Here is a 22,410-nt window from a genome sequence, read left to right as displayed (position 1 = left end):
TTTTCTATTTAAATTAAAACTAATCTCCACCAGAAAATTGTGTCACAACCTTTATTTCCTGTATTCTTGTTTACTTTTACCCCTTAATTTATGGTGGAGTTGATATTTTCTATACTATATATATGTAACCTGGCACGCCAGATGGATTTGTTTTACACATCCATCTGGGAAAGCTTCAATAGGAAATGTTTGAGAAAAGGCAGAGGCTTTGAAAAAAATTCTGAGTGTGATTGGGTGAACGTTCTGTCTGTCACATCTCTACGGGCCAATCAGAGCAACAAAACACGTTAACATGGCGACTGTAGACATGTAAGTACTTGACTTTTGACGTTTTTTAAAAGAAAACAACTCACTGCTGTTATTTATTCTTCTTTTAACAAAGAAATGTTGTCAAGTTCTGATAAAACTGATGCTTTAGCAGCATCCACTCTAAGCTCTTCCTCCATAACTGCACCAGCTCTTGCTGCTGCTTGTTTACATCACGACTCTGCTGCGCCTAAAAGTACTGCCCCTCGTCGCTGATTGACTTTATTGATAGTGGAGGACAGTGGATAGAATCAGAAACAGAGATGAGAGAGCTGGGAGGAGACATGCGGGAAAGTTCCACAGGCCGGATTCGAACCCGGGCCTAGCATGCCTTGAACCACTAGGCCACCTGCGCCCCAATATTTTATATAAGTTAGTAAAGTTAAAAAGTTAAGTAAAAAAATCGATCTAAGTTTACATTCTGGAGGGAAATAGTTGGTTATTATTAACTTTGTTTCTCCCCCCTTGTTAACGTAACGGTAATTAATCAAATCACAGAAACAGACTATTACAGCAGCTGTATCCTCTAACTCCTGAAGGATTTATGAATTATCCAACAATAACTAAAATCAGAGACAGTTTCACCCAGCTAGAACTGAAAATCTTTCACCTGATAGCCTCTTTCCCTCTCTATGCCTTATTAGTGGGTGCAATGTGTTTTTAACATGTTTTGTCTGTGTTATAAATACTATAATCTTTTCTTGTCAGGTGATACGTTTGACTGAAGCTCAGTCTTCTCATTCACAAACAGGCATGCCTGGGTTTTGTTTAAGACGAGAAGATCACCGTAATGTTTAATAAATTAGACGCTAAGGAGGTCTGCGCACCTGTGAGAGAGACATGGCAAGAGTGTGCAAATCCATACGGAGTCGCAGATCCTACATGGATATAAGGTAGAGAGGAACACGTTCACCTGAATTGTTCCAGGGCTTCATCTCCTGTAGTCTGAGCGTCTGAAGCTCTGTCACTTTTGTCTGCACCACACTCTGTATGCCGCCTAGGGATTCATGTATGGGCAGTGCTGACATCGGCTTTATGAAAATGTAACATTGGCAGGGCAAAATAGACTATTGTAATATAAATTTGAGTGCCATGGTCTATGTAATTGATGGAAAACACTGTTCTAAAACCTTTGCTGTCAACCACTAAAAATAGCTTCAGGCCTTTAATGATACAGTCACTGATACACCATGTGGTCTGTTGAGCCCTCACGCTGTTGTTGGGAAGTGGGAATGTGACCACTTCCTTAAGAGTCTTTTGGCTTTTGGTCGCGTTCTGCTCCACACATCTTTACAAATCTTTTCCGAGTGATGATTTGCCAAGTGGCTCCTCATGTAGTTTGTATTCCCCATGAAGTGTGTCACCACAGACGGAGAGTGTCTGCATACTGTTTTTTTTTTGTTCATCACCTTTTTTACTTTCTCATTTCTTAAAACCAGGAAACCAAACACTTCCACACATCAGATTTAAAAGTTGCTGGAGTCTCCACAGTCTACAAAATTTAAATGGCTTGGGTCTGCCCTCAGACTGATTCTCCCTTACCACTTATTATGTCCACCTTTTTCAAGGATCAAGCCAGCGAGTGGAGTGCAAAGGATGATGGGTACACAAGGACCGATTGGAACTGTAGTTAACCACTTCCCTTCACTCTTACTAAATAAACGTTTTGCCCTTAACCTACTGTTTGAAACAGTCATGTCCACCATGACACCGAGGCACCTCTTTCACTACAGTACGGCAGTATTAACAATATCGGTACACCTCTACTTACTTTATTTCAGTTCTTTGTCCCGAATGCAGGTATAAAACAAATACAAAATCCCTGATCAAAATGTTGGCAAAACAAAGCTGTTCCTCATGTTTTTCTTCAGATGAGCAAAATTGTTCCATTTTTGTCATCAAGAGTTGATTTTCAAAGCAAAAGGGAATAAATTAAATTCAGCATAAACACTGCTGTCATTAAGCTTTATGCGCTATTGTTCACAAAGGATTAAAAAAGAATTTGGTGCTGGTGGTTGAGGGTGCATCCATGCATTAATTAGTTTCTGTAATCAATGTATTTATAGGACTACAGGTTTACTAACAAGGGAAATTTTCTTATTCTTATACTCATGAAGACAGAGCAATGTTCAAAGACATTCAGCAGCAATGCTGCATCTCTTTTGTGTAGGGGAAACAGAGGAAGAAAGAGAGGATGATGAGGAGCAGTAACACTCTTCTGGCTTCACTAAGTCACTGTTTCTCTCCCCCCGACTCTCTCATCTTTTATGTGGTTTGTCCAGTTCTTGTGCTTAAGCCATAACCACACTTCTTCCCCTACCCTCCCACACATTTGGGATGCAGCCAACACAGGCATAAAATTGTCACACACTGAATGTACAAGGGCAGCAGTTCTCACTCCCTGTCCTGTGGCTGCCCTCGTCTTCACCCTGACTTTAAGGTGCCTTTAAATGAGCCTCATTCTCTTCCCCCCCTGAGGTCTTTGCACTGCTGCCACAGTGGTGATACTGTTGGTCGATTTTGAGGTGTGGAGTGAAATGGTGAAGTAAAACAGGCTCACACATTTGTGGGGATGTTACACCACAATTTTTGTGACGTGCAGCTGTGATATGCTTTATTTTCAGATATCTTTTTATGGATTCTTTTCTCTTAAAGTGCACACATTTAAAGCAGGTTAATTTAACCATTGCATCTGTCTGCAAGGAAAAACCGAAGCTGCATGATCAAAGAAATTCTTGCTGTAATGGTGTCACAATAATACATGCAATTACTGTGAATATTGCAGCAATATGTGAATCGATTAATTCTTTGATAAAATCTGATTTCAACATACAAACAACACTGAGGTTGACTTATGCATACAAATGCTGGTGGAGTCGAAAAACTCTTCTTCTGCTGTAATAATAAGGATTTTTGCTTAATTTCCCCAGAGGATTAAAGTCTTTGCTGTCAAAGTTGGAGAAAATCATGAATATGCACAGGAATATAAACAAATGAATTGTGTTGCCTTGACATTTAATTTTGTTCAATTATCAGCTAATCTCACATATCAGACACTGAACAGAGAATCTCAGGCCCAATGCAGGTGGGAATGGTGTCATAGAATTAATACTAGCCGCTTGGATACTCTGTGTCAGTCCTATTTTTAGAGCTGCGTATGTGAGTGTGCATGCATGCCACGTGCAAATATGAGTGTGACAGCCTTCATGGGGTTGCCTCTCTAACTCTGTTGACAGTGGGTTTTCAGAAAGCCAGCAGCTAAAGCCTAATGTGATTACTGTCTTTGTGAAAGGGGCTGGATAAGAGGTTAAGGGGTGGGTACGGCTCTGTGTGTGGATATATATACTTGTGTGTGCGGGTATGAGACGTGGTGGGGTACCATTGTGTGGATTTTCCTCGTCATATAGCTCTCTCCCTCTCTCTCTTTCAACACAGCTTGTCCTCTGAGCTGTGAAGGATCAGCTCACCATAGGCTTGCGATGAAGTGACTACATTGTGTGCCTGCTTTTTGTGCTGCAGGCTTCAACTGATAATGACTGCTCTGTCTTCCCACAGCTGAAGAGGCCAAGGAGCTGGAAGAAGAGGAGTCAAAGACAGGTCAGCCAATCCACACCTGGTCGAGCCTCAGACACTGCAAGCATCAGGGATTCAGTGTCTGTTTTAGCTTCTTAGGATAAACAATTTTCCTATATGTCTTAAAACACATCCTATTACATAACTATTCACCCATCTCAGATTCAACATAGGGCTGGACAATTAATCGAAAATTAGATTAAATCGCAATATGGCCTGCTGCTATTTTCAAATCTCAGGATTTTTTTAGCCTGAAATTTGTGTTAAATAGCAGTTTAAAACCTTTTTTTTGCAGCAGAGCTGTTATGCATAACACATCAAGCAATCATCCACAGGTATTTTTTTAGAATAGTCTGCAAAGATACATATTTTTTGTACATTTTTCTTATTAAACATGAGGATGACATAAAAATTATAACTCCCTTCAATACATTCCTATCCAGTTTACAATACAAGTCAAAATCATCATAATTATATATTTTTTATAATATAGAATGATGTATTGCTTGTGTTTGTTGGTAAAAAAAATAATGTAAGGAACTTATGAAATAATCGTATATCAAATCGCAGTTGCAATACTGGGGAAAAAAAATTGCAATAAGATTATTTTCCCAAAGCGTTCAGCCCTAATTCAACATACAGAGTTTTTACTCTTACATACACAGTTCAGTCCAACTCTGGTTATTGCTTGATTAGGTCATTTAACTGGACTACTGTCCTTGTCCTGGAATTCAGACACCAGGCAAGAATTGATTTTTTTGATGGAAATATGTCCGACTCCACCCTCCTTGGGGCTGCTGTGGCTCAATAGGTAGAGTCAGATGTCTCCCAACTGAAGGGTCCAGGGCTTGATCCCTTGCTTCTGCAGTCACATGTTAATGTGTCCTTGGTCAAGACACAAACCCCAAATCAGTGGAGTATGAATGTGTATGAATGCATATGACTGGGATTAGCTAATACTGATGGCCACTTTACATGGCAGTCTTTGCCGTCAGTGTGTGAACAGTGTGAAAGAGGCGTGACCTGTAGTGCAAAAAATGCTTTGAATATTCAGATGACTAGAATAGTGTCATACAAACTGTGGAACATATGCATAATGGCAAGGTTGGTGAAGGTCCGATGGGGTGTACAGTGCCTTTGAAAATTATTCATCCCCTTGGATGTTTTAACCTTTTATTGATATCATAAATCATAAAGTAATGTCAATTTAACAAAAATATGTAACGCAAATTAAGTGACTGCATACATATTTACCCCCTTTAAATTGACTGACCTAGTTTAACAGAGGTCCAGTCAATTGGTGCTAGTAGACTCTCAGTTGGTGAAATTGAGATCACCTGTCTGCAGTAAATGAATCTCAAGTAATTTTAGTATAAAGACACCTGTGTCTGGAAGGTCCAGTAACTGGTTAATCAGTGTTCCATTCTACCATTACACCATGAAGACAAAGGAACACACCATGCTACTCAGAGAAGAGTTTATTGAAAAGTTTAAGTCAGGGGATGGATACAAAAATGTCCAAGGCATTGAACATCCCCCTGGAGTTCAGGTAAATCCATCATCAATAAATGGAAAGAATATGGCACATGTTTAAATCTGCCTTGATCAAGCCATCCTCACAAACTGAGAGAGCGTGCAAGAAGGAGACTAGAGAGAGAGGCTGCCAAGACACCTATGACTACTCTGAAGGAGTTACCAGCTTCAGCAGCTGAGATGAGAGAGACTGCATAAAACAACTGTTACCCAGGTCAAAGCTGGGAGAGTGGCAGAGAGAAAGTTACTGTTGAAGTAAACTCAGATTAAATCCAGACAACAGTCTGCCAAAATGCTTGTTGAACACACACACCAAAAATTTATAAATTAAAACTGAATTAAAACATTGAACAAAAACATTGTTTAAGTTTGCAAGAAGTTATCAATCTGTCAGTCATGAAAGTTTTAAAAGATGGGTTTAATCAGGGTTATTCAAGTGTTTGAGGCAGAGAAAGAAAGATGAGCTTGCTAATTTAGAAGGGGTCACAAGATCAAAACACCACAAGATTTCTCCTGGAGTAAAAATCTATCTTGGGAGATCGATATTGTGCAGACATTAGGAGCAGCAGCTCTCCTGACACTAAACAATACAAAACTGGAGTTGAAAGAGATCACAAAGACGCCATAGTCACTTTAAAATTGTTGGTTTATTTAGTTAGCATACGCGTGCAGACTCTCTCAAAGTGCTGGTATTTGTGACTTTGTAACTTTGATTCAGTCGCTGCTTTGTCATGTCTCCTTCTCGTCTCACCGTCTGTCAGTCAAACATCCATCTGCTGTTGGCTGTGCTATCATCAGTCAGAAGCTCAACATGTGTAACAGGTCATTGTATAGTGCAGCAGTAAACTTTGCAAAAACAAAAACCCACTCTGTTTAAGCTCCTTAGAGTCCACTGTTAGCTCCAAAAAAGCGAAGTTCTAGCTCCAGTTAAACGATCCCTGTTTGTCTGACAGCAGAGCAGAGACACACAGTTGCTCACCAACGCACACATTAACACATGCTCATCTGTTCGTCATGTCCAACACTGTCAAAGCTCATATGAGAAAAAAAAGACCACATAATGATAAAATAATCAATTTCTGTTATTCTATTTCTGTTATTGACTGAAAGATTTATTTTGAGTGTTTTAAATATGGATGTACTTAAAGAGGATGAGAAATAGTTTGATTTTATTGATGCAGCTCTTTATATTTCAGTCTGTCACAAACTGTTTTAAAAGTACTTTCAAAATAATCTAAATGCTTTTATTATTACCTCCTCCAAGGAGGTTATGTGATCGGGTGGGTTTGTTAATTTGTTCATTTGTTAGCAACATAACTCAAAAAGTTGTGGACAGAGTTTGATGAAATTTTCAGGAAACATCAGACATGGCATAAGGAAGAACTGATTCAATTTTGGAAGTGATCCAGATCACCGTCTGGATCCATGAATTTTTTAAAGGATTCTGTACTATTGGGAGATAGGGCTAATGGCGGAGGACTGCGCTGTTACCACTTTACACCAGAAGATGGCGGACATGAGTAACTTCAATCCCAGCAGCATTTTTGGGTGTGTTGCTATTCAAAGTTTTGGAGTTTATAGAATTTGAAAGATGCATGCCCAGTCGAGGAGATGAGTCGGAGCGTAACAAGAGCAAGACAGCGAATTGTAGCGAGAATACTTACAATGCTGGAAAGAATAGAGTAATACTCACCCTCTGCCACGACTTCCAGTCGTCCAGTGAGACCAGGGGTGAGACTGTCAGTGCTTCTGTTGGCAACGGCAGGCAATGCTTCCACTATGACAGTCCACTGTAGCGAAGCCAATGCTTTACCTCACCACGTGTCCACCCCACCGGGGAGGGAGTAATCGGCAAATGCCGTGGTGGGGGGCACATGGGGACGGATCCAGGAATTTTTTAAAGGATTCTTCACTATTGGGACATAGGGCTAATGACGAAGGTCTGTGCTCGTCTGTGCTTTTCTAGTTATTATTGTAATTGTAGCAATGAGTGCGTAGTGTAGTAAATTAAAGATGTGGTAGACTATTAAATAGAAAGGTTTGATATGGAGAGCATTAAAATGTACAGTTTGACTTAGAGTTAGACAAGATAAACTGTGTGTAAGCATTGATAGCTTATTCAGTACAAGAGGAGTTAGTTTAAACATTTCTGAATAGACCTGAATGCTTTGAAATTATGACTTTCAGCTGTAAAATGGACACATTATCTACCGGTGTATTTTTTTCCAAAATTAAAAAAAGTGTATAATCTCGTCTTGTCTCGTGAGATAAGAGTCTCGTCACACCCCTGTAATTTAACAATCCTAACAATCTGTTTTACATTACTCATTACCCCCCCCCCCCCCCAACCCCCAAAGCTGCAGCCATAACACGGAAATCTATCTTGTCTATAAATTTAATGGTTACAAGTTTCACATTTTCTAAGTTCCACAAAATTCCAACAACAGTGCTGCCATGTCTTGCTCTCAAGTTTTAACTTTGACCAAGACAGAATGATTTTGCTCTGAGAGCTGGCTGAAATACGTTGTGCATACTGTCATCACCTGGAATTGTATTGAATTTTTTATGATGAAACAAACAGACAGGTATCATCTGTCACAGCCCTCCATTTAATGCTACACTGGCTTCTCCAAGACACTTTTCTTAAAATGTGACTAGTTTAAACCAATCAATAGACAGAACACCCACCAGGAGCTTTGTACCATTTTTAGAAAATTTGCCCTCAGCAACAAAACATTTCACAAAGTGCTCATAGCTGAGCATTTAAACAAGGAAATAAAGATGAACAAGAGTCTACTACAGCCTGCTAGGGGCTTTGAGAGGCTGCAATTAAGTAGAGAGGTGCCTTGAGCTAAAAAGCTAACACCAAACATACTGATGTTTAACATGCTCACTTACTTCAATTAATGTGTTTGCACTTTAACATTTCATAGTTAGCATTAAAAATACAAAGTGCTTCTAGAGCTAAAGTCTGATGGTTGTCTGGCCCAGTGATTTGCGTGTTTTACTCTTTGTTTTTGTCTGAAATAATTAAACGGGCAAATATTTAAGTAACAAGTTAGTAGGTTTTCTACAGCAAATAAGATTTTGTTACTTTTAAAAAAGCCAAGAAAACAAATTTTCCTTTTTTACAAGCATATGGAAAATTGGTTTTGGAAAAAGAAGCAAGTGAAGAAATATAAAATTTTGCATCTCCTCAGGTGTCTCCTTGCAGCAAACTGGCTACAAAAGTCCCTTTAACAGCCGTATTAGATATTGTATTTTTATAACATAAGTAAAAATCTAATAGTGATTAGTCTGCCAGTAATGTGCTTTCTGTAATCCTGGTGCTACTAGTGCCTGCAGTTAATTGTGTGTGGATGTGACCCTTAGAGTTTTGCATGATTAGTGGTGTAGCTGATCTGACTGACGGGGTGAGTTGTAGCTGGTCACTTGGGGTTTGAAGGTCTGAACTCTGCCTCGTTGCCTGTTGGGTGGACCAAAACTTACTGGAGACAGCATTTCCATTTTGATAAACGCATTGATGGGCTTCAAAACCTGGCTTCAGACACCGATAGGTGATGTCATATCCATGTTGGCTGTATCACTTTAAATCTACTTAAAGGACTCAGGATTTCACAATCTCAAGCTTGTCTTTAGTACCCTCTCGCTAAAAACTGCACATATTCATGAGATTTATGTATTCCCATTTGAAAGAGGTTCTAGGTTTTATTCTGTTTTTCATTGTGCTTTTTAGTGATGTTAGTGGACCAGAACCTATGCTTCTACGTGCGCTTCTATTTCTGTGGTGAGAGCTATGTGATATTTTGTTAAGTGTGACCTTATGAGTCAAGAATTAATTTCCCCATTAGAAAGCAGAGCAAGCTTTCTTCTGCCTGCCTGCCCACCTTCAGCAGCACCTACCCCTTCATCCCACCCCCACAAACCTGAACAGTTCTCCCTCAAGCGTTAATGTCATTAGAGTTATTCATTTGACTCCTTCTTTAGTCTGATTGAATTATTTAGCCTTTCTGTGAACGGCAAAGTTAATACCATGTGATTTTAATAAGCTGAGAGGTGACCGAGAGTCTCTGAGTGAAGGGGGGACAATGACTTTTATTCTCTAACTCCTCTCTCATGAATGTTTCAGAGAGATCCGTGCAGCCAGGAGCAGGGTCAGCCGTCCACACAACTAGTGAGACTTCATAGTTCAGCTGTAGCCAAAGGGAACACGGGGGGGAACGGAACAGAGCTGTGGGACTTTGTACCCCAGTGATGAGACAACAGGCTCTCCACGCCTCTCGTCACCGTCCATGCACCTGCATGATCCAGGTGGGCATTGTGGGCGGTGAGCTGGTGAAGTCAAGTTAATAGCCCTGCCTTTTGAGATCACTCTGTAAGCACTCCAGACAGGCAGCTTTGTTTTGCCATCTGGCTCCAATTGCGCTGACAAAGGCAGAGGTTCCTGTGTGAGACAATGGAGATGAAATGAGCCCCACTTTAATAAACCCAGGATGATGGGGAGCCACGTTTGTGTGTTATCTTAATGAGCTGTCCAAAGGAGAGCGCGCCTCCCCTTTCAAAGCCAGCCTGATTCGAACAATAACCAGTGATAACTAGGGACCTGGGCCCATTTGTTTGCAGTGGGGTGAGTTCCCTTTGTCGTCTTTACAGCAGAAGCAAATAATGTTTAACAAACAGCACAGCGCAAATTCTGGTTTTTCTGCAGCCAACAGCAGCCCTTTCACACACACATGCACTGAAGGGCAAAGGGACACACATGATCCATACAGAGAAGGAAGCACTTTGATGCACTAAATACATTCACATTTAGAGAGGTGCAGTGTGTATGCATCCTGCAGGCTTCTTTCCTCACCTCCCCACCTCCTCCCTGAAATGTGTTCAGTAATCTGAGCATGATGTGCTGTTTAGAGGGGGCTGCAGTCACGCAAGTGCAGCTCCTCCTGTCAGAAGCTGGCTTTAGTTTGTGTGCACTAGCCCCTGTCTCCCTAAATCCCGGACTCTAAGGAGTCAGGGCCTTAGCAACAAGGCACTGGAAGAGAGTGTTAGTCAGTGACCCAGTTCTTTCATAGACAAAGAATTGTCGGAAAGAACAATTTGGCACGCCCTCTGAGGAAGGAGCTCCATGTGAAAAACGGTTTTATTAACTCTCCTTAACTGAAGCAAGGTCCTGTGAAGGTTGGAAAGTCAGGGAATTTCAAAATTTATAAATCTGATCACATAAGGGAGCTCCACCCTTCTCCTTCTTATGACTCCTTCATGCCGAGGCCGGCCCTGAAAAGATGGATGACAGTTGCTAAAATCAAATTAAAGCTTCAAGCCCAGGAGCTCATCACCTTAAATGTTGTGTTGATTTTAAGAAGCTAGCCAGCTAAAGGTGACTCCTGAGCAGACAGACAGACAGAAACAAGGACGGCTGTGCCCGAATCAAAGTCACCTCTGTGCTTATTATATTCTCCCTCTGTCTTGTCTATTGACTTATTCACATAGCATTAAAAATACAACCTTTATGCAAGAGGAACATAATACTCACCTTATGTCTCTCATGGGACTTTAAGTATAGCATGTTGAGTGCATGAATTGATCCATTTAAATATTTCAGTGATGGTTATTGCTCTACCTTCTTTTGAACTGTACATATTTAATGTTTAATTTTCTCCAAAAATATACTCCATTGTAGATTCCATCAATTTGTCCTCAGTCTAAGTTTAGAGGACAGATTTAATAAATTATATCAAATGTGTGTCTACTTCTCAGTTGTTACTGGTTGACTACACTCAGGTTGAACCATACAATGCACATTTTAAAGTTAAATGAACATTTTCAAAACAATTATATGTGAATGAACCTTAAGGTGTTGATTCTAATGTCTGTTACTAACCAGAATGCTAAGGTGTGTCTTTTTCTTGCCATCATTTCTCTTTTTTAATCTGTAGTCCCTCTAGGACACATCATAAAGACAGGGATGTTGTGAGAGTTTGACGTGTAGTCTGACCTTAGCTTAAAGCCCAGGTCAGATGCTTTCAGCAGGATTATTCAGGACCTGTCTGTCATTTCACATTGTTTCGTGTGTCATACACAGCAAGATTGTCATTGTTTATTAAACTCTCATAGTGTTAAATTTAACAGCCCCAAGTTCTCGTAAGGTCAGAGTTAAATTTACACTTTGGAAAAGTGTTAATATTTGAACTTTCGTAGGGTTGATTTATAACACTCAGTGTTACACATTAAAGTATACTTGTAATACAGTGATGTGTTTGTCCCTTTCACTTTGAGTATCCCTTTAAGTATTTCATCGTTTTGTTAAACACATCTCATTGCACTCATCATGCTCAGTCGACTTGCCACTTCACAATAAATACCTGTGATCAGGTCGAGAACCCCTTGTCTTGTACAAAGTAGAGGTACAAAGTCAAAGCCAGGTAATTGTCTCCTTATATGTAATTAAATTTAACAGTAGGTATAACGCTGACTCAGTGGATAACTTCACCCATGATGCAAAGTATCTTATATCAAGAACAACAACAAACCACCAGAAACATGAGCAATGGAATTCCAGCAGGGATCACTGTACAACAGAAAACAGAACACATTTAAACACATCTCAAACATGGCCCAAGGGCATGAGGGGAAAACTTCACCTACATATATCCCAGATATGAAATGGCAATGAGTGGGGGCCATTGTAATAGACTCCTTACAGAGCTGGAATAATACAGATTGGATCAACACTGTCAAATAACTCTTAACACTGAAGACTATTTCACTCAGAGTTAAGTGAAACTTACACTTTGGGAGTAAAAATCAACTCCAAAATGTGTACACTGAGATATTAGCACTCCAGCTTTTGCTGTTTAGTGAACAACAAAAAGGACAATTTTGAGACATCTTTCCTCCTCCCAACAGAAAGTCTACTATGTTTGATTTTTGTCCTGCCTTCTACGAGTTCAGAACGTGCACAGAAGTCACAAATGTAGACAAACCATTGAAGAGGGAAAGGTGGTGCTGTGAGGTGGAACCAGGAGACTAAAAAGTATGTCAAAAAGCTATGGCTTTTTGACATATGTTGTTGCCATGTCAAGCTATGGCAACAACATCTCTGCCTTTGTAATGTGTCATAGAAGGACGACCATGATTGACAAGAAGAGAGAAATGTTGGCGAGAGTTGGGTAACAGCCATTAACATAAGCATCAACCTAGCATATCATTATTGTGACTTTTGGATGGACAAACAGAAATTTAATAGTACAGTAATTACAGTATGTTTGTTTACAGTCTTCTTTCCAGGTGTAGTCGAACCCCTCTTCTCTACAGCATCATCACATCTTTTGCACTGGTTATTAGTGTACCTCCATGCACTCTGTCATGTCTATGTCAAGTCACAGCACATATTAATGGCTCTGTGGTCACCTAGTGACCGTCATAACAGACCAAAAAAAATATGTAGTCTGACCTTTACTTTGAGGGAATATTTCTACTCTGAGGTTGTATGAGGTACTTGTCAATATTAAAGGTCACATATTATGCAAAATACACTTTTTCAGGCTTTTCTAGCAAAAATATGTTCACCTGGCCTGTCCACAATCCCCCCAAGAATCAGAAAAATCCATTCCCTCCTCCCCTCTCTTTATTCACCTTTCAGAAAATATGTGCTGAAACAAGCTGGTCTCAGGTTTTCCCCTCATGACGTCATGTGGGGAGTCAGCACTGCCCCCAGGTTCGGTTGGCCCTCCCCGCTCGGAAGAAAGTTCTGCCCTCCTCTCAGCTGGCACCTGAGCAGAAGATCAGGAGAGCCACATCCATTAAGCCACAACCATTTCCTAAGAGGGGCAGAGTCAGACAGCTTATTAACATTTAAAGCTACAGAAACAGCTCATTCTGAGCAGGGCTGAAACACAGGGCTTTTTAGACATAAAAAAAATCCAGTACTAAGTTTTTTTTAAAAAAACAAACTTAACAGGCATGTTTTGAGGACGTCTGAGACCAATATAAAAGTGTCATAAAGGGGTAAAATATGTGATCTTTAATAGTAACAGCCAGCCAGTTAGGCTGTTAGGTCCTCCTGGTTCTTTAAGGAAAAGCTGGTCTGCACTGCTGTATGGAAGCTAGGCATCATAGCAGCAGTGCCATTTAGGCCATGTGGTTTAGCAAATTTTAAGAAAACAAAAACAATATCAGGGCAAGTGAACACTTTAAAAGAAAATTCTCATTGCTTTGCATGTTCATCAGAAGCACCTTTTTTGACATTCTTCTCTCTACCACACATGTATTCTTTTTGCCTGCAGCACGCTGATCAGCTATTTGACTCAGCAGACTGTGAAAGATATAAAAATACCTCCAAAGAAAAAATGAGATTTTTTTCAGTGATATGACAAGAGATTATGCTTTTACACAAGGTCTCATTTTGTAATAACTGTGTTTGCATACCTCTAGAGGCACAGTCTAGGACAGCAAGTGTAAGGCTAATCATGTGGTTAAAATGTAAAGTCATACTGAGAAGAAAACATCCTGGAATTGGATTCTTGAAATACACGGCATCACCAGACCAAGCCTTATTAAAAAAGTTGCATGCAGCATACTTAAAAATAACCCAGTTTGACAGACCTGCAGGTCACTAACATACCATTCCACATTGCTGCAGTTCAGATTGAGTGGGCCTTGGAAAACAGCCTCAGGCGGCTCTGCTTGACATGCCCTCCCTTTTTCACTGGCATCACATACTCTGCCACTGGGCTCTCCCTACGGTCACACATTACCGACTAAAGATATGTAAATAGAACATTCATGTTGCCTTCATTATTAGATGTGGGTCACAGGACAACTTCAAGAGTGCTAATTAAAAGAGCTCCCTGCACAACATTGCTTGGTAGCTGCAAACACATTATTCAACCAGCGCACTCATGTTCCTTGCTGTTTCAGCAGCACACAGTAAGCTACATGTTTACTGTTGAGTTTTCTCCAAGGATGAGATTTTGCTGTTGAAAGCCAATTAAGATTGGATGTGTAAGAATGGGAATTATGAACCACTGTACACATTATTCATATAGATTTCACATAACACAGAATTCCATAATTATGTACAAATGGAAATTTTCTGTTGTGCTATTCTCTCTTTTCTTTTTTCCTTTAAGTTGGGGTAATGTAACATTTAGGAGTTGCTCTGACACATTTTCTCTACTTTTGCCTGGAGTTTAGGAGAGATTTGATTAAAAATGTGCTGCACACTGAGTGACTTCTACCTCTCATAGGTTATCTGCTGGTCTGTGAGGAAAAGACCACCTGATCATTGTCAGAAGAGACAGAAGGCAAACAGCAGCTCCTAAATCATTTGGAATAATGAGTGTTGTCAACGTTAATAAAAGCAGTCAAACCACTGAGTGCATCACAACAACATCGGGGTCCCAATGCTGCCTGGTTTGCATTATTGACTAAAGTAATAGTATAAAGAGTGGTTTTCATGAGGGGACAGGGGTTACAGGGGTTCACAAGTCAAGGCAATCCTTTTTCTTGGGATGAATCCTTCTGTACAGACACCATTTACATCCTCCTGCCATCCGAGCCCCCCCATTCCCCCCTCTGTCATGTAATCTCCGCTCCTCTGACAGCACAGCCAAGGCCCGGTGGGAGAGTGCCTATCCATCTCACTACCCCAATCTGCCTCCCCTGTTTGGTTCCACATGAGCACTCAGCTGCTGTGACTAATTAAATAAAGCGCTGTGCCCTCTGCTTCCTGTTAGCCATGGCAAGGTTGGTGCACAGAGATGGAGCAGAAGAGGAGGGGAGGCAAAGGCATAACAACAACTAAGGCTCTAATGATGCTTTTCCATGACACAATAGACATGAAAGTTATATTGATGCTGACATGATGCCCATTTTACAGCAGTTGTATATCTCACATAGCTGTAATAATCCAGTATTTTGAGCCTTGATATTCATCCGTGTTTGTTCTCCATTTTTTTCAGCTATGACACTGCTGAAAAGCTAAGGCCAAGTGATTCAAGGTGAGTGTGTAGAATGTTTAATGTGTTTTTATATGCACCTGTGTATTTATGTGTCACTCAGGTGTCACACTTTTTCCTCTTATCATAACTACCTCATGCTCTCAGCAAAAATGCTCTGGAGGACACAATGTCTCTAGAGGCTCTGGGTAAGTGCTGCTGTAATGAGGAGAGGCTGCATTAATTCAGCACACAGTCAGGAATAGCACAAGTTTCAATATTTGGATTTTAGGAATCACAAGGTCATGCTCTGCTATAACAAATCGATTTCATATTATATGGCATCCAAACAGGAATTTTGACGTGATTCTTGCTTTTTTTTACATGTTTGAGCCTGTGCATCTTCACTCGTATCATCATGAAGTTTTAAATTAGTTAATTGTAGCTTCTGATAAGCTGCAGCAGAGGACCACTCTGGTGTTACAATGAGAGCACCAGTTTAGGCTGCGTGTCAATGCTTTTTTGTGAATACATGGCCAGTCATGACAATTTTAAATAAAACCCATTAAAAGGTCTTTGGGAAGCCAGTCTAGCTCAGTTGATACAGCATGTGCCCATATGCTGAGACTATAGTCCGCAACGCACTGGCTGTGGGATTGATTTCCGGTCTCAGTGCATGTTTGGTGCATGTCTTTCCTCACTCTCTCTCCCCATGTGTCCTGTCTCTCTTCAGCTGTGCTATCAGAATACAGGCAAAAGGCCCCAAAAAGTCTCTTGAGGAGAAAAAGACTGCTTTAGGTAACATTAACATCTCATAATAATATCATATGCAAAACATGGACATTAAGCAGCATGACAGCAAGTTTAAAATGGTCACAATTATTTAAAAAAATCAAAGCATATTTTACAAAATGGTTATTTTATCAACAGTTAAGATTTCTATGAGTAAAGAATGCTTCTTTACAAGAATCACTTCTCAGAGTTTCACATAAAAGCAGTCCTTGTGTGTATCGAACCAGAAATTCAGCACCATGGACAGCTCCCCCTCTTACACAGTAGAGGGTAGGTGTCACAGTCAATACATCCATTTTAAATGGTGGGTTATTAGGGATGTATTGATAGCATTAACTCACAAAATAAGATGTGTCATGGTTCTGGGTTATCAATTTTTCTTTTTCTTTTTTTTTTATATTCTTTCATTTTTTATGAAGAAATGTGACTGAAGTCACGTTATAAATACAAATGATTCTTTCATGCTATACTCCATTAACTTGGATGTTGCCGCTGGAAATGGCATCCCACTCGGGGTGATCCTTTTCCGGTTATTACAAGTTGGGAACTCTGGTACTGAAGTTCCTCAGAGTGTCCGTCTTCAGGGGGCATTCGAGATGACGCATCCGACTGTCATCTCAGAATTGCAAAGTTCTGAGATCAAGTGGAACACACCATTAATTCAGTTGTCTGATAGTAAAAACGCAAACTATTCCATTACCTTATTTTTCTTCACAAATTCAACCCATGATTTTTTGATTGTGATATAGCTTTCAAATAATGCAGTGGAAGTTTTTTTTTTTTTTTTTTGGTGGGTGGCAAAGGTGTGTCTGTGCATGAAGTCCATAATGTATGAAAGGTCTAAGCAGACACATTTTATTTTACACTATTTCTTCATGATAACGAGCATATTTTGGTCATATTTTCAAGATCTTAACTTATTTAACTCCTTTTCTGGGAGAAACAAAAATGTTTTTCCCATTTTAATTTCTCATTTTATGTGTTTGTTTCTCTAAATATCAAGAAAATAACCAAAATTTACACCTTACCATGGGGAACAAAATAAGCTTTATTGTATTCATGCATGCGAGTTTAGGGTTTCTATAATGACACGCTTCTCCTCTCTCTATGTTAAATCATGTTTTTTTCTAAATGTGTTAGAAACGTCAACATACTTTGTTGAATAAATTAAAGTTGTTTGATATTTTCAGGAATTTGGGTCATGATTGGTTCTGGTAGGTCCAGAGGCTAGATCAGTTAAGACCCACTGCTCTAATGAGTTACTCAGATCCTTAAAACATCAATGTCTACAGTAAAGAGGAAGAAAAAAAATAAGGGAAGAGTTAAGGTGAAAGTGAAAGCTGTTGCAACCATCTGATGCTATTGCTCTTGATTTGAGCTGTAGCCTGGTATTGATAAGAAAAAGATGTGGATGAACAGCTAAACTGAAGTAAAACTGTAAATTCTGTCAAGAAGGGAAATAGATCCTGTTGTGGTTACATTAAATTGGATATGGCGTGACCAGACTGATAGGACCCTCATCAAATGGCCATAATTCATAAAGTCATTAAGAACATAGAGTAATCCACTGACTGAAGAGTCTATGGAAAGGCAGATAAGAAATACTAACCCTGTACCTCTGCAGCTTTCTCTGTGTTACCACCTGCTGGGTGCAAGAAAAGGTAGAGGTGGGCCAATTTGCTACAGTGAGAATTGGCTCACTCATGTGTCTCCAGGCTAGTGTAGACTGGAAAATCATCCTTCATCTCTGCTGCCATAAACTGCAACTTTTCCAGGCTGAAACACACCCAGATGCTCTTTGGAGTCAGGATGTTTATTCTATACTTTGACATATACTTTAACTATTCATAGGTTTTTCAGGCTGTCAATTGCTGACTTATTTTTTAGCATTGTTTTCTGCTGATAGCTATGATTTTTGTGTTGACCTTTCTCTTGTACTTTGAAAAACAGCTTCTCCTGACTTTGTTTGAATGTTGGGAAACTAGTTTTTCTCAGAGAAGATGTATGTGGGTGTATTTCCCCCCTCATTTTGTCAGACTGATTGTTGACTGCATGGCTGTGTACTTTTTTTGTCCGTGGTGGTTCTGCTGTAATAGCACATTGACCTAGACTAAGAGCAGCAGCAGTAATACACTGGCAGATAGGCCAGCATTTCCGATCTTGATGGGAGCTGGGGTGCAGGCAGGCAGTGGCCCTTGGGGAGAGGAATGGGACAATCCCAGTGCTGGCACTATGTTTACTCAACCATAGCTAGTCCGTGTCAGGTGCTTTATCCCCTCTTGGACCAAACTCATGGACCCCTTTAAGCCAGGAAAGCCCAAAAGCTTGGAGCTATTTTAGTAGTTGTGTGCACAGGGTTTTTTTTTATGTTTTGAAGCTTTTTTCTGTTTTTACTGCCTTTATCTTTTGACATAGATGCTTTGATATTTGATGCTGATATTTTTAGAGACATTTTAGAGTCACTCCATCGACTTTGATTTGTCAGATATTGAAGATTTTCGGTCCCTTAGGTGCTGGAGTGATAACAGGACTGTGTAACTGTCTTTTGTCAGAACAAGACAAATACAACAGTTTATGCATTTAGCTGTTAAGTGAATATTTTCTGCTGTTTGGGACCATTTTAATGAAGAAATATGTGTGATAATTCCCTGCATGCAGAATCTTAAAGGTCAATAGATTTGATATCCTGTATTTGTGTTTGCATGTAGAGAATCCACACATATGCATTGCGGTTGGGTGAAAGAAATTATCCAGATCGTGCTGCCTATGGGTCCCAGTTCACTCACTTCTAATCTCACATAAGTACAGAGAATGGCCCTACACTTTACCTGCACCCTTAACTCTTCCTTTACTAACCAGCAGCTCTGTGTCAGTTGCGTGAATACTTTTTATTACAAGCTTGGACAGTTACAGCTTGTTTTTATTACACCCTGATTGGTCATAGCTGTAAAGCCACAGCATGCACACTGAGTAGAAGATGATGGAAGGTGCACAGCACCATTTCCTGTAACTAGCCAAAATAAAGTCTGGCCAAGGACGAGTCAAAGCGAGGACATTTGTCATTACTGTAGTATCCACTAACCTTCACTGAGATTGTTAAAGCCTGGGTAGCATCCTGCAAGCCCCCTAGACCTCCCTGCTGCTGAATCATCCTGGATCAATTATTCTAATATTTGTGTGGCAGTTTTGCTATCGATTAATACATTTATGCAGAGTGCAGCATATCTTATTTAATTTAGCCAAGCTCTGCATTTAATTAAGCCATTTTAGAGTCAGGAGGCACTTTGTTCTCATAAACCTGGGCCTTATCGATACGTTTTCATTCATGACTTATGATGTTGATATCATAGTAAATGACTCTCTGTAGGACATTCAATACCACATGGATTATGTTCACTACCCTGTTGCACTTGTTACACAGCTATACTTATATATGTCTATCACACTGACTTTACACAGTACTTCTTAAAGGTAAGTCATTAGTAGTAGTGATAGGGGTCAAATTGAATCTGAATTTATAGCAAGTTTTACAAAGCTCCTTTAAATGGAGCTTTGTAATATGGTGGCCACTATTAAAGACACTGAAGCTGTAGTAAGAGCTATTTTACATTAATTTCAAACGATACATGTTCAAATTACCTGAAAATTGCTGAAAAATAGAGATATTAAGATTAACAACAAGCTTTTGGCACCTGAGACCCTTAAACAGCAGAGCAACTTTATTTCAATGGGATGCAAATGACTACTCAAGTACAAGGTGCGATTATTACTGAAGTAATGTTTCCTTACATGGTAGGAAACAGGGTTGAACTGGTTATCTGGCATACAGGGCATTTTCCCTGTGGGCCGATGCACTTAGGGACAGTGTTATCTGATCTTCGTTTATTTTATTTGTGTCATATCACACCATATTCACCTCTGGCAACAATAGAGTCAATAAAAGACAAAACACATTATTTATTTGTCTGTGTCATTTACTACTCAGCCTTCTAGTAGTTTTGGGTATTGATCTGCTAGACCAGGGGTGTCCAAACTATGTCTCGGGGGCCAGATGTGGCCCTTGTCCTTTTTTTAATTGGCCCGCAGCAAACTTTGATACATAAATGAAAAATGGCGCTTGTGCTTAACTGTATATTTTATCTGTGTTTTCTTATCAACAGACAAGAATATTTTTGTGTCTTTTGGGGGCTCATCCGGGAAGGTAACACAAAACTACACTTGTCTACCAGTAAGAAAACACAAAAAATATAGTTTGTGAAGATGGTATGTGCTAATTTTGTAAACAAACATTTTGACACAACAATTCGTTGATGTGCATCTTTTCATGACTTAAAATCTTTACCTAAATTGGACTGGATTGACTAACTTTGACATCATAAAGGAGAGGTAAACGGAAGTGGCCCCACCATTCTTCAGATTTTCTGTATGTGGCCCTCAGCAGAAAAAAATGTGGACACCCCTGTGCTAGACTTATTAAAGAGGGAAGAAACAGTGTAGTTATGTTGTGTTTGACCAGGGAAAAGGACCACTTTCCCCCCAAAGATGCCAGGGGCAAATTCTCTTCCCAGTCCAGGACTGGTAAGAAATGATTAAAAAAATAAAACATAGCACACAGAGGTAGAACTTCTCCAGCCATGGCTTTGGCTTTATTAGCAATTTGCACATCAATCCAGACTACAGCACATCTGCTTCACCACAGCTAGGGTGACTCTCAAGGGACATACAACTTAAAAAGCAGTCTAAAACATAAGCCTGTTTGCAGCGGTTAGTTCGTGTTGTTTGTGATGACACCAGACTGGAGGCAATTAGCTTGCTAATAACAAAACTGAGATATGCTCACATTGTGTGTTGTTATGTGAAAGAATAAGGCTTTAGAGAGCCAGTGTTGTGTCAAGCCAGAGTAAAAGTGGCCACCACAGTGAACAGCAGCTATGGACAGTTCTCTCCATAGAGTTGTATGTTACTGTAAGCTGTTTGGTGTAAGAGTAGCAGGTTTTGGTGAAGTTGATGGCAATAACTGAATTAAGTTTGGAATGTCTCAGTCATACTATGAAGTAGGGCTGCAGTAATAGATCATTTTTGTAATTGAGTACTCTGTCGATTCTTCTGACTATTAATCAAGTACTATAATAAGAAGTATTGCATTTTTTTTAATCACTTTTGCTTTTTCAAGAGAAGTACTAGACAAATGAGAAAAGAAGCTGTGTCCCTTAAATGTACTAATTCTTTATTAAAAATTGGTATTAACAGGTTTTCCAAAGAAAATATCTTTTACAAAGTGCAATTAAGGTCTGATGACAGCTTACATTTCTTAAAGTTAAAAGGAAAGGAAGTTAAATAATTACATTAGATCATGCCATATATGGGGTTTTAGGGATCCTCTCCCAGGACATTTTGGGTGCCAACACTTTATTTCTACTAGAATAGTTTATTTTTATTTTTCAATTTGTCATTAAAGTAAAGGGACACTTAATCATTTCAACATCCTCTACTTTATGCATAATTGTAATATTTCACATTATAGCAACAAATAAATTTCTATGATTCACACAGTGGTCTGATGATGTCTAAAAGGTGAACCTTTAGATTACACGAATATGGTCCATTTTTTTAAAGAGTGCTCACTTTTAATTTTTGCACATTTTTTTGTTTGTGAGTTCATCCACCATAAATAATATGACCTTTTAAGACCACCCACTGACATGGAGAACATATTTAAAGGGATAAAGCTCCATCTGTGACCTGTTAAATCCTGACTGTATGATGATGAACTTTGACCCATTTAAGCCGGGTTTACACTGCAATTTTTCTGTGATTCAGCCACGAATTTGGAGTCGCACGACTCCAAGTGGAATCATGCGACTCTCAGTCGGATCGGGCATTGTTTCTCGTGCTGTGTACAGGGGGCTACAACAGCCGACCACAGCCCATCGTACAACTGTACGACCAGCTCCCGACTGGTCGTGAGGATTTCTAGCATGTTTGATATTTTGGTCATATGACTCCTGACACTTCACAGTCAGAGCAGAAACACCAACAGAATAAACAACTTTGGGGGATTGTTTTCCTTTGTAAATGGTCAGACAATGTCCTAAATTACCATGACAACGGCTGAAATCACTTTCTGATGCACCCCACTATGATAAAGTAAATAAACGAGTAGGAAATATTCCTCTCCACAGAACTGCAGCTCGTAGACAGACACAGATGGTGATGATGTTTGTGTGAGTGGGATAGAGAGAGAGATAGTGGGAGAGGGAGAGAGAGA

At 39.8% G+C, this 22,410-nt stretch overlaps 1 protein-coding gene across 2 annotated transcripts in view; it reads left to right on the top strand.

The window, feature by feature from the left end:
• cd276 (CD276 molecule) overlaps positions 1 to 22,410 on the top strand; it is a 107,698-nt gene that overhangs the window by 68,142 nt on the left and 17,146 nt on the right. For both annotated transcript variants that reach the window (XM_041785643.1, XM_041785635.1), the window contains 2 exons: positions 3,862 to 3,903; positions 15,375 to 15,413. In XM_041785643.1, coding sequence (XP_041641577.1) covers positions 3,862 to 3,903; positions 15,375 to 15,397 — 65 coding nt within the window. In that variant the 3' untranslated portion in view covers positions 15,398 to 15,413. The remainder of the gene's footprint in view (positions 1 to 3,861; positions 3,904 to 15,374; positions 15,414 to 22,410) is intronic.

This window comes from Cheilinus undulatus, linkage group 1, assembly GCF_018320785.1.
Source record: "Cheilinus undulatus linkage group 1, ASM1832078v1, whole genome shotgun sequence".
Taxonomy (NCBI): Eukaryota; Metazoa; Chordata; class Actinopteri; order Labriformes; family Labridae; genus Cheilinus; species Cheilinus undulatus.
Note: the sequence above shows the minus strand (reverse complement) of the source record. Positions and strands in the feature narration are given on the sequence as shown.